General features: G+C 42.7%; 1 protein-coding gene across 1 annotated transcript; it reads right to left on the reverse strand.

The window, feature by feature from the left end:
- Positions 1–228: 228 nt before the first annotated feature.
- Positions 229–13,564, reverse strand: Tox4 (TOX high mobility group box family member 4). Its single transcript, XM_052733285.1, has 9 exons — positions 13,455–13,564; positions 13,215–13,283; positions 7,389–7,631; positions 6,262–6,522; positions 5,731–5,961; positions 3,699–3,779; positions 2,424–3,167; positions 1,888–2,051; positions 229–1,331 (listed from the first exon to the last, which is right to left on the reverse strand). Exons 1-9 carry the CDS (start codon positions 13,458–13,460, stop codon positions 1,271–1,273), a joined length of 1,860 nt encoding a protein of 619 aa, XP_052589245.1. The 5' UTR covers positions 13,461–13,564; the 3' UTR covers positions 229–1,270.
- Positions 13,565–13,662: the final 98 nt, after the last annotated feature.

Here is a 13,662-nt window from a genome sequence, read left to right on the forward strand (position 1 = left end):
GACTATACAGGTTCACAGCGCTTAGCAATTAGTATACCATGAATAGGGTTAATTTGAATTTCACTTAGTTTTACCAGGCATATGTTTTGCTTATTCTATGTGGTTTTGCTGGTTTATTATTCTGTAGCTTATTTGTAAGAAAAATAGATCATCTTCAGTTAAAGAAGAACCTAGAATGTGAAAGGATTGGTTTATAAATCATGTAAATGAAAGCACATTTAAAAGATATTTCATCAAACACAACTTCTTTACTTTGTAAAACCTCTCATTAAGGGTATAGAGTTCTGCCTCTTACATGCAAAACTGGTAATCAAGTTAGGTAAAGAAAGTTTTGACTGCAGAAATACTTGTAGGGAAAAAATGATAGTCCTGAATGATGTCATTTCCCCTCCAGCCCAATGTGCTGAGAGAGAGGTGTGTGTGTCAGGAATGGGGAGGGGACCTTAAGACAGGATCTCACTATGTAACCCTAGCTAGCTTCAAACTCAGAGATCCAACCTGCCCCTACCTCCCAAGAGCTAGGATTAAAGGAGAGTGCCACCATACCCAGCCTTTGTTTTTTGAACAAGGTCTATGTAGGTTCAGATTGGCTTTTAACTCGTAGAAAACTCTCCTCTGTCCACCTCCAAAATACTGGGATTAAAGTCATGGGCCACCATGCTCTGCAAAACCTTTGTTCTACCTTTGCCTCATGTAGCCTAGCTTGGCCTCAAACTCACTGGTGGCCAGTTATGACCTTGAACTCCTGACCTTTCTGCCTGGGTACTGAACTCAGAGCTTTGTTAGTGCTAGGCCATAACCCTAGCCACACAAACCTTCGTTCTTAAAGCACTGTGTAGATTAATAGTAGTTCCCTTTTTAAAGGGTGTTTTCACTTTACCACTGAGCTGTAACCCCAAGCCTCCTATCTCAGTGCTGTTTCCTCCTAGGAGCAGAGCTAAGCACTTTCCCAATAACATTTTAGGCAAGGCCTCTGACAATTTTTGACACATTTCTTCAAATAACCCCCTATGATTTGTTTCCATATTCCCTTCACCCTTCCCTGTGCTATTAACCTGGTAATTTTGCTTGTAGTTAGAGTGAAAAGCAATTCCAAACGACAGTAAATTCACTGGCCTGCTAAAGAAAGAAAAGGTGGGGGTATGAAGGGCTGGGTGTAAAGGTCAGGCACTACCAGAAGAAGCCCAGCTTGTCTTTCAAAAACAGGCTTGTGTTTTGTCTCCTGGACTTGTGTCCGGCAGATAAATCTTCAAGGCTTGAAGAAGAAAGGCTACTTCACAAACACCACAGAATTTGGATTTCTAGAGGCTACCCAGGCCAAGAATACATCCCTAAGAGAAGGAAAGATAACACAAACTTATTATAGCCTGGAGATGAATATATATATATTCTTGAACTATCTTTTATCTTTTCAATAAAAAACATACCCAAATAATTCCCTATATCTCCAAAATATAACATTATCATCTTAGTAAATATAGGAACAAAGGAACCTAAAAGTCAGAAGTAGTGACAGTGCTGATCTATCTCTTAGCGGTCTGGGGCTAGAACACATGTGCTCTGTTTCCATGGATACAGGTAATTCCCTGGAATATTTTGGTAGAAGGGCAAAGCTTTCACTTGCTACTTGCCCCTTACCTATCCCTCACCAATTTCTTTGGCACTGGTAACTTAATCAGGCCCTTACTCATGCCAGGCCAGCTATCTTCAATTGAGCTACAGCCCATCCCTAAGCGACTGAACCAAGCTTTTTTTCTAGTAGCATCCCTAATCAGATATATCCATCTACCTATCTACCTAGGTCAAGCTGCTCTACCTAAGGTAATCTGATTATTTCCCAACAGTCCGCCTGACTACCACTTCAGTCTGCAGAACTACTGCGCTCACCTGCAGTGCTTCACCACACACTCACTGCTGCAGTACTCGTTGTCCCAGTCCTTACTGATAACAGGAGGGTTCTCACAACCAGACCTCACACATCGAGGCTGAGGTGACAGTGTTACAGGAGATCCGCTCACCAATTCAACATCCATCTGAGAAGGAGACTCCACCTTAGAACAGGGAGCAAACAAGGATGGATTAGAGTGCTACCTACCTAGTCAAAACATCTCACATTCCAGTAGAGAAATAGGTACCATACCCCTGCATAGAAGGAGTTTCAGAAAAAGGTAAGTTCTTGGTCTTCTCCTTTATAACCAAGCTTTAGAGTTCTGCTAAGCAGGATGACATGTAGATTCCAACTAAGAATTTTATTTTAAAGTAAGTTGTTATAAATTAAAACTGGCATGCAGAGGCAGGAGAATCAGATTCAAGGCTATCTTTGGCTACAGTGAGTCTATGTATGCTGCCTACATGAGACCGTATCTCAAACAAACAAAAAACTGGCAGAATTGGGTTTTTTTAAGGAAACAATACAGGCTTACCTCAGGAACTACATCCGTGATCATTTCACAGATTGTCTCAGGAGAGGTTGCCTCTGCTGGGTGGGCCTCAGGGCTGCAGTTCAGAGGCTGCTCAGGGCTGCTTTCTACAGCTGGAGGGATCAGGGCAGTCTGCATTTTCAGAGTGGGTGGAGGCACAACCTTGCTCTGCAGCGGTGGTGGCTGCTGTTGTAAATTGATTCTGACTTTCTGAGGTGGAGGCTGTTGCATGGCCTGAAGAGGAGGAGGCTGCTGCAGAATGGTGACTTGCTGTTGAGTTGGGGGCTGAGGCATCTGTTGCAATGGAGGAGGCTGTAGTCGGGGTGGAGGCAGTTGCATAGAAGCAGCAGCTGCTGCTGCTGCCTGCAACACTGACCGAGTGACAATCTGGGCCTGCTGGCTGGGCTGAATAGTAGCTGTACTTGTTTGGCCTAATTGGAGCCCACGGGAGGTAACCACTGTGGCTGGGATAACAGTAACCATTCCTCCTTGAGACATGGTAATAGAAGAGGGCAACATCTGTTTGGTAATAATCAACTTGGTAATATTGGGCTGACCTCCAGCCCCTGAGGCTGCCTGGTTTGTCACATAAGATGAGAGCGTGGAATTAACTACAATGCAAGGGGACAAAGCAGGCGACTCCGTTGAGGCTGGTGCTGGAGATGCAGGGTCAGCAGTAGTCACAGGAGGTGGTGAAGGAGTCTGCGACTGTGGGACAGGATCTAATTCCACTGTTTCCACAGTAGCCTAAAAGAAGACCAAAATAAAAAAGCAACAAGTAGTTTACTCTCCACTGCAGCACACATTCTTTCTCATTACATTTCAAGAAAAGATATGTAATAGATAGAAAAATAAATACTTTCTTAAGTAAACACTGAAAATAATGGATAAACTCAAAGACTACTTTGCAAGGCTTATGAAATACTTGGGAAGCCTTAAATCAATTTTAACATTATGTAATAATAGGTTCCACAGGGTTTTTTTTTTTTCATTTTTATGCGTATGTGTGTCTATCTGCACATACGTGCACAATATATGCATGCTTTGGGAGGTCAGAAGAGTGCACTGGATCTTCAGAAACTGGAGTTACACATGGTCCTAAGCCACCATGTCAGTGCTGGGAACTCAGGTCCTTTGCAAGTACAGCCAGTACTCTAACATGTGCCCCTCCATTTTTGAGAGGGTGTGTGTGTGTGTGTATATGAGAGAGATTTACCTATAACAAAATGAATTTTAAAAAATGAATTGGTTTGAGATACCCATTTGTTGTCATCTTACCTGACACTCCTGGTTGTCTTTATAAGCAGCTAGCGCCTTGAGATACTCTTTCTTAGCAGCTTCAGTTTTCCGCTTATACACCTATGAGAAAGACACTGTTTCAAATGAACCATACCCCTAGGAGAAACTGACAATCTATTATAGTCCATCAAGAACTCAGTCCAACCTCAGACCACTCCTTTCAGTGAAACCATTTTTGAGCAAGCAATAACGACAACCTTTATGGCAAATTCACTCTACTGTCTTACTAAGAGTATCTACACTTCTAAAGTGAATAGCAATCCATGTTCATTGCTGTATCAAAAACAAAACCACCTCCAAATTGTAAGGTCAGTAGTCTACATAGTGCTTAAAACATGAGAAGCTACATGAAGGAGCAACAACATACCAACTAAGAGATGGTAGTAGCTGCCAGCCACAGCCACCATAGCCTACCATATTGTTACAACAGTAAGAAATCCAGGCAAGAACAGCAGAAACACCAAACTAATCCATGAGGATGAGAATTAAAGCAGCAATAAGTAACTAAAATAAATTATAATAAATTCAGCCTTTTGTTTTAGATACCGAGGATTTGCTTTGACAGGCATGTGGGGTAATGATAGTTACAGCTATCTTCAGTTTACAGGTGATGATTAATATCCCTCCACCCACACTTCCTGCAGCACACACCTTCTTCAAGCTAGCCTTTGAAATCCATGATCCTCTGCCTCTACCTCCTAAGTGCTGGAAGTACATACCACTATTACCAATTGATTTTTTTTTTAAATTCAGTTTAAATTTAGGGAGATTAACTATGGTTTTTCAAGTTTACATTTCATGAGAAGACTGTTAATGAAACTGTACCTGAAGAGGGATAGTTTTAACATGCAACTTAACAAGAAAGAGCTTAACTTTACAAATAGGAAAATATGAGGCTTTAGGAAGTTTACCTAAAAACTAAACAGCTGAAGACACAGAGGGATTAGGCACTATTAGTGGATGTCATATGGAATGTTGAAATAAGGAAACTAGACTATCCTAACCTTATCATTTAGAAGCTGTATGACCTTAACTGGGCAGTGAACCTCAGAGTCCCATCTTTAGTTTTTTTGGGACAAGATTTCTCTGTGTAACCCTGGCTGTCCTGGAACTCACTTTGTAGACCAGGCTGGCCTTGAACTCACAGAGATCCACCTGCCTCTGCCTCCCCAGTGCTGGGAGTAAAGGCATGTACCACCACACCTGGTAGAGTCCATCTTTAGTAAAGAGAGGATGGTTATTTAACAGTTTAGGAAGGATGCAGTGTTTTTATAATGAATTTTTATCAATTGCATGTGTGTACATGTGTATGTTTCTGGAAATGTGTGTAGAGATTAGAGGTCAGCTTGTTCTTCCCTTCCACCATGAGGGATGTGGGGCTCAAACCCAATGAGCCATCTTGCAGTCCTACTTATAGTTTGGCAATGAATTTTCTGGGCTAGAGATTTAGCTCAGTAAGAAAGCATACATGTATAAAATAGGACAGCTGAGGCATATATAAAGCCTTGGGTTTGCTATCCAGTCACAAAAATAAATTAAAATGATTTTTTCTGTAACTTCTAAGATAAAGGATGTGCGACTGCCATTAACAAGTAAAGACCTGTGGTGGTGTGAGTAAGAATGGTCCCCATAGGTTCACATATTTGAGTGCTTAGTCATTAGGAGTGTCACTGTTTGAGAAGGATTAGGGGTGTGGCCTTGTTGGAGGGAGTGTCACTAGAGGTGGGCTTTGAGGTTTCAAAAGCCCAAGCCAGGCCCAGTATTGCCCTCTTTCTGCTGCCTGCAGATCTTGATGTAGAACTCTCAGCTACTTCTCCAGCACCATGTCTACCCATGTGCTGCCATGCTCCCCACCATGATGAATGGACTAAACCTCTGAAACTGTAAGCAAGCCCCAATTAAATGCTTTCCTTGTAAGAGTTTCTGTGGTCATGGTGTCTATTCACAGCAATAGAACACTAAGATTCTGTCCAATTAAAACCTTAGAAAATGTTTACTACCCACTATTCACCTGTTTTTGCTCTTCTCCAAGACTGTCCCACATGGAAGCCACTATCTTCGAAACCTCACCAAAGGTAGCATTGGGGTTCTGTCCCTTGATGGCAGCCTGAGTATCACGAAAGAATAATGCATATGCAGAGACTGGCTTCTGAGGTTCATTAGGGTCTTTCTTTTTTCTCTTCTTGGGAGCCTTTTGCTTTTTCCCTGTTTCTACCACCACTGTCTTCTGGCTGGGAAGTTGCTGTCAGGGAGAAAAACAGAATTAAGAGAGGGTTTGATAGGAACAAAACTAGGCAGGAGAGATGGCTCAGCAGGTAAGGAGGGAAAGCAGCCACAGCCATGGCATTTAAGCTAAAAACAGAAGCAATGGTTTGGAAACCACATGTGAGGATCACTAAGAACAGAGATTGAGGAGAGCATTGTAACAAAATGAAGAGGTAGGAACCCACACCCAGAACCAAGTAAAGATGATTAAGCTTTATATGACAAGCATTTTACCCTAGAATAGCAGTAGAATTAATTTTGGCAGGGAATGCCTCACCCTCCGGAAATCATCAACACCATCCTCATGAAGTGAATTGGTAGGTGAAGGAGTAGTTGAAAGACGATCCTCAGGTGACTGGGCAGGTGGCAAGATGGTGCTACCTCCTAAGCTCAAACCAAGTTGAGAACTCAGTTCTGACTGATCAATAGTGGTCAACTGGCTATGTCCCATTAAGCCAGATGTCATGTCTGTCATTGGTACATCAATTGTAACAGGTGGATTGGCACTATACTGAGTTCCTATAGAATGGTCCAGGTCCTGAGAGAAGCAGAAGGACTAATTAAAACACTAAACATTAAAATACCATGTCCCCCTCCTTATAAATCCCTGGCTTATATAGACTATCATCATTTAAATCCTACAGAACATCAGATAATTTGTCTACATAAAAAACATGTTGGGAGGCCAGACATGGTGGCACCTGCCCTTAATTCCAACACTCAGGAGATAAAAGGAAGGGGGTGAAATCTCTGTCAGTTTAAGGCCAGCCTGATCTCCTTATCTGAGTTCTAAATCAGTCAGGGCTTTATAGTGAGACCCTATCTCAAAAACAAACAGAAAAGGACAAATAATTCATTTAGTATAATCTGTGGGTAATGACAATATACAAGCTAAACCCACTAGTATCTCCCGGAATAATAGTATTTAAAGTTGTAATACACAGGCAATGAGAGCGGAGAAGCTGAAGTGGAGACAGATGCCTGTCATCAAACACATGAGATGGAGATGTGATACTAATGATATGCTTGGAAATGCTAAACACTTATAACATCTGAGTCTATAATTAGCACTTTATTTGGTTCAGCCCATTTTTTAAATAAATCACTCAAATATACATTTGAATTCCAGAATAGGAAAGCTATTACAAAAAACCCTTTTAAAAAATATGAATCATTTTCATTTCAAAATGTCCAAGTTAACATTGGCTATTTTACAACTTAAAATTATTTTTTAAGACAATCTCATTTATTCAGGTAAAATAAAGTTTTTGTTGTTGAGTCTTAAGCTTATATAAGAATAAGAAACCAGTACTAGCCATGTTTAATATGGACTAGAGATTAACTTTTGTCCTTCTAAACCCATTCCTATGAGCTTGGGTGAACCCGCCGTGTGTCACTCCTTACCATAGTCAAGCCCCCACTCAGGAGCCCCCCGCCCTGCTCCATCAAGCCATGGGTCATGCCCACAGGCATGTCCAATGTCTGAACTCCATACTGAGCTGCAAAGCTGCCATCCTGTGAAGAAGAGGGGTCTGCCAGGTCATCAAAGTGGCCGACCACATCTGAGACAGCCAAGGAGGGATCGGAATCCAAGGAGATAGGTGGGATTTCAAATTCCTCATCACCCAAGCTTGGTGTATGGAATGTCTGTATGGGAAAGGAGGAAAAATTAGTAAGAAGAGGAAAAACGGCATATCGCCTGTTCTAATAAGTCTTTAAACACAAGTAAATAAGGAAACAGCCGATGATGCTAAACATCCCACTACAGATACTAATATACACCAGTTATCTCACAATATTATACTTGAATTTTCAGACCACAAAAATGAACTGTTCACCAGCCAATCACACTTTGTTGTTTCGGGTTCCTCTGGATCAAATCCTAAAAAATATTGCCATAGAAAACTTACCTACCTCCTTTGCACTTAACGAGTTTCTTAAGGCATCTTAAGTATACATGGTGGCACACACCTTTAATCCCGGCACTCGGGAGGCAGAGGCAGTGGGATCTCTGTGAGTTCAAGGCCAGCTAGTCTATATAGCAAGTTCCAGGACAGCCAGAGCTACACAGAGAAACCCTGTCTCGAGAGAAAAAAAAAAAAAAAAATCCTCATGGTTTTCTGTTTTAGAAATTCCATTTTCCATTTTAGAAATTTCAGTGTTAGCAAATAAGATTCTCACTTGTATAGGATTTGGGGGCCCAAGAAAAAGGATAATAGCTACAAAGTAAATTTGAGGCTGGCCTCCTTACATAGCAAAGCTTGTCTAAAAAATAAAAAGTAAACAAAAGGAGAAAAGATTAGAGCACCTGGCTCAGTCATCCCCTCTTAAGTCTGATTAATAATAATCAGTCTTCTGGTCTGTTTTGGGTCTTTCCCCCCACTTTCTTTCCTTCCTTCAAGACCTAGTCTCAAATGGCAAGCCTCCTGGCCACTGTAATTAAAAGCGTGTACCAGCACACTCAACTTCACTCCTATTTGGAATGGGACCACTCACACAGAACTAACAGCAATGTCTAACTAAGGTGTGTCTGACAGTTTCCTTGTGGCACTAAAAACTAAAACAGAAGGATTTGTAGCAATAAAGTAATACAAGTAATAAGCAAGTGGCTTTGTAGTAGGCTCATCTATGGCTCATCTCAGCTCATGACCTTGGGCAGGTTTTCCTTATCTATAAAAACAGAGATTATAGCCTGGCACAGTGGTACACACTTGTAATCCCAGCATGCAAGAGACTGAGCCAGGAAGATTACCATGAGTATCAGACCAGGCTGGGCTATATAGTTAGTACCAGGCCATCTAGTAAAAGACCCTATCTCAAGAAAACAAAAATAAGCTGCATGTGGCAACATATACCTTTAATCCTAGCATTCCATAGGCAGAGAAAATTCACTCAGTCTAAACTGTTCCCAAGCTCTGGGCTTTTTAAAAAATTTTTTTTGAGGGAAAGATCAGTTTGGGGGTTATGTTTATAAGAAGGATGCTCAGGAGCTAGTGAGATGGCTCAGTGGGTAAATAAAGGTGCATGCTACCAAGTCTGACTAACAACTTGAGTTCAATCCCTGGGCTCCACACGGTAGAGAGAAAACCTATTCCCCACCACCAACCCCCTTTAGGGGGTACAAGCACATGAGAGAGAGAGAGAGAGAGAGAGAGAGAGAGAGAGAGAGAGAGAGAGAGAAAATGAGAATACACATAGTAAATAGATGTAATGCAATTAAAATATGGGGGGAGGGGCTGGAGAGATGGCTCTGAGGTTAAGAGCACTGACTGCTCTTCCAAAGGACTCAGGTTCAATTCTCAGCACCCACACGGCAGTTCACAACTGTCTGTAATTTCAGTTCCAGGGGATCTGACACCCTCACACAGACATGCATGCAGGCTAAACACCAATGAACAAAAAATAAATAAGAACCACTGACTTAAAAGCCAAACAATGCAACTGAAAAGAAAAATCTGATAGAACGAATTTTAGACAGGACCTCATTATGTAGTCCCAGCTGGTCTGGAACTTGGAGAACTGCCGCCTCTGCCTCCTGAGTGCTGGGATTGAAGTTGTGGTCAAACACAAAACACCATGTACCAGCCAACTCACTGAGAGAAATAGAAGACTGAATCCTCACATCACACAGCTTCCTACCTGAAGCAGTGCAATAATACTGCACCTTCCTCTCTGACACTCATTCTTTTAAATGGCAAATTTTTCATATACCTCGTGGCAATTTGGATGGACTCTTTGTTAACTGACGGTTTAAAACTTCTGTTCATTTTCAAACTGTATTAGTACTTGGTATATTCTAAATATGAGTTACATGTGTGTATTATAAATAGCTTCTCTTCTTGAGTTCCTATTTGTTAATGCTATCATTTTAAATTTTTTCAGAATTTCATAAATGAAATTCTGTACATGTATGTACAATGTATTTGTAAATACAAATTTCATACATGTATTTACAATTATGTCTTTTTGTTTTTTTGTTTTTCCCCCTCAAGACAAAGTTTCTCTGTGTAACAGTCCTGGAACTCATTTTGTAGACCAGGCTGGCCTTGAACTCACAGAGATCTGCCTGGCTCTGCCTCCCAAGTGCTGGGATTAAAGCCGTGCGCCATCACACCTTTTAAGATTTATATGTATGAGTATTTTGCCTGCATGTATGTATCAGCACCACATGCGTGCCTAGCGCTCACAGAGGCTAGAAAAGGAATCAGAACCCCTGGACCTGAAGTTATGGATGGTTGTGAGCCACCACATGTATGCTGGAAATTAAACCTGGGTCCTCTGCAAGAACAACAAATGCTTTAAATCTCTAAGACATCTCTCTAGCCTCAATGTCTTTAAAAAAAAACAACAACAACAACAACTTATTTTTACTTATATGTATGAATGTTTTGCTGGCATGTATGCCTGTGTTATTGTGTGTGCAGTGCCTATAGGCCAGAAGAGGGTGTGGAAACTAGAGTTACAGGCCCTTGTGACCTGTCCTGTGGGTGCTGGGAACTGAATCCAGGTCCTCTGCAACTGCAGTCAGTGCTCTTAACCACTGATTCATCTCTGCAGCCCTTATAGTGATGTCTTTTGATATAAAGAAGTTCCTAACTTGAACATAGTCTAATTTTCCAGTTATTTTATGGTTAGTATTCTATATAGACAGCTATTGTGGACTTTCTCAAGACCCTTCAGATTATAACATCACATAGCATTATGGGAACTGAAACAAAAAATAAACAAACAAAAACTTGAAAAAAGGGTTGCTTAAAAAAAAAGTCGGGCCGGGCGGTGGTGGCGCACGCCTTTAATCCCAGCACTCGGGAGGCAGAGCCAGGTGGATCTCTGTGAGTTCGAGGCCAGCCTGGGCTACCAAGCGAGTCCCAGGAAAGGCGCAAAGCTACACAGAGAAACCCTGTCTCGAAAAACGGGGGGGGGGGGGGGGGGGGAGTCACCCACTTTACGTTATCTGTGAGGTTCAAAATAAGACTGAAGACAACAAAACTCATACACCAATTAACATAAAGATTAAAAGCCAGGCATGGCAGTACACACACACTTTTAATCTCAGCACTCAGGGATCAGAGGCAGATGAAAGCCAGCCTGGTCATATAGCAAGTTTGCCTCCAGCCAAGACTGCATAGTGAAACTATCCCCCAAAAACAAAAACCATAAAGGTTAAAAATTCACCACCAAGAGGGGAAGAAATAAGGAGGTGTGAAGGTTGTAAATAACAGGCCAGGCAGTGTTTGCACACATCTTTAATCCCAGCACTCTGGAGGCAGAGGCAGGCAGATCTCCGTGAGTTCGAGGCCAGCCTGAACTACAGAATGAGTTCCAGGAAATGAGCAAAGCTACACAGAGAAACCCTGTCTCGAAACCCCCCCCCCCAAAAAAAAAGAATGGTCACTACTTCCAAGTGGAGGCTGCAGGTACAGTAGCAAAAAAAAAAAAATTTAGCTGTGTCCCCTCTTCTCACTAAAAATATCATAAGCCATAAAAAGGAAAAAGAAGGGCAGATGCAAGCCTGGAAACTTTTTTTTTCTGTCAGTTCTGGAAATCAAGGGTCTGGAATCTGCAGGCAAGAGCTCCATTACCATAGTCCCTGGATGTAAAAGGTGCCTTCTCTCATGGAACCACCTTTTCATTGTTCAACTTCATAAAAGGGGCTGGTGGGATAAATTTGAAAACTATTTGTATTTACTTTTTTTTTAGACCTCAAAACTAAAGGCCAGCCTGGTCTACATGGTGAGTTCCAGGACAGCCAGGGCTACTCAGAGAAACCCGTCTCAGAAAACATACAAAAAAACAACGCCCCTCCCCCCCCAAAAAAAAACTAGCAGCAGGGCGTTGTGGCATATGCCTTTAATCCCAGCACTCTGAAAGGGAAAGGTAGAGGCAGGCAGCTCTGTAAATTCAAGGACAGCCAGGGCTACATAGAGAGACTCTTAAAACAAAAACAAAAAACTAGCAACTACTCACTGTCAATCTCAACCATGAAAATGTTAGTATTTATTATAGGATAAACCCACAAAACAACAATCGACAACATTTGGTGCAAAAAAAAAAAAAAAAAAAAGAAAAAGAAATGCAAATGATTCACATCGCTGGGGGTGGGAGGGAGTATATAATCCTCAAAAGGAGGTCCAAGGTTCAAGTTCTCAAAAAAGGGAAATTAGCACACACTGCATCTTGTACTTTGGTTTTGCCTAAAGAAGTGTTATAGTAGTAAAATCTGTCAACCACGTTTTCTGGAATATCTTAGAGCAGTGGTTCTCAACCTTCCTAATGCTGCCACTCTTTAATACAGTTCCTCATGCTGTGGTGACCCCCCCACCACAAAATTATTTTATTGCTACTTTATAACTATAATTCTGCTACTGTTATGAATCATAATGTAAATATCTGACATGCGACTCCCAAGGGGTCGCGACCCGCGGGTTGAAAATCGCTGTCTTAGCCGGGCGGTGGTGGCGCACTTTAATGCCAGCACTTGGGAGGCAGAGCCAGGCGGATCTCTGTGAGTTCCAGGACAGGCTCCAAAGCTACACAGAGAAACCCTGTCTCGAAAAACCAAAAAAAAAAAAAGGAAAAAGAAAAGAAAATCGCTGTCTTACAGGCTCCAACAACCATTGTTTCTACTTCACACCATATTTAAAAAGCAAAACAAAACTAACAAACCCTATTGTTATAGTTTTTTGACAACTGTGATCCAAAAGTGAAGTCATCTGGTCAAAGTTTATAATCACTGGCAAACAGGTGTACTCCACTCCTTTTATGTTCTCTAGCAGCCATTTCCTTCCTCTGTCCTTCCTTAGCAAAGCAAGCAGAAACCACGTTGGTAAAATTAACCACTTCTATCAGAAATTTCAAAGAATTAACACCTGTCCGAGGTTAACCCTTGCTAGATAAACGACTTTCTTATCTCGATTTCTTTACTGAAAAAAAAAACAAAACAAAACAACTTCTTCCTTGCTATCTTGTTGCAACTATTTCACCCTGATCAATGCAGACAACCCCTTCGTTCTCCACACTCAGAACCGGACTCCTTCCTTAAACAGGCAGTCTCCTCAACATCCTGGTTTTCGGATGACAGCGGCTTCCCGACCGTCAGTCCTCAGAGGCTCTCGAAGCCTCGGCCACTGTCCTCCCCAGCTCCCGTCCGCCCCCGCGCTCTCCCCCACCGTCCTGCCCCAACCGCTGCCTGGGCCCTCCCGCGCCCCAGCGTCGGCAGCTTTTGCTCACCTCGGCCCCCGACAGGAAGGGATGCGAGGGCCCAGTGATCGTCAGGTAATTGTCATTTCCTCCGGGAAACTGTAAACCAAAAAAAGCCACGGGGATAAGTGAGGGGAGCAGGGGTGCGCTGAAACCCCGGCGGCCCCCAGCACTCCCGAGCCCCCCTCGCTCCTCCCTGGCCCGGCTTCCAGTTTCTGCTTCCACCTAGTCGGCCGCGCTGCTCGCCAACCCTCCAGACCCAGCGCCTACCTCCATCTTCACAGCACCCCTACCAGCCTCTCCGCGTCCGCATCGCTCCCACCGGCCCCACTGGGTTCCGAACGCGTCACTTCCTCAAGGAGGAGCGTCGCTCTCCGCTGATTGGACGGGGTCCTGGCCGAACGAGTCGCGATCCGAGCTGCCCGAAGGCTCGCTGTCGCCCCCTGGAGCTTGGTGGGATGATGGCATGTAGAAGAGC

Source organism: Peromyscus californicus, unplaced genomic scaffold (genome assembly GCF_007827085.1).
Source record: "Peromyscus californicus insignis strain IS unplaced genomic scaffold, ASM782708v3 Scaffold_12__1_contigs__length_115047231, whole genome shotgun sequence".
NCBI lineage: Eukaryota > Metazoa > Chordata > Mammalia > Rodentia > Cricetidae > Peromyscus > Peromyscus californicus.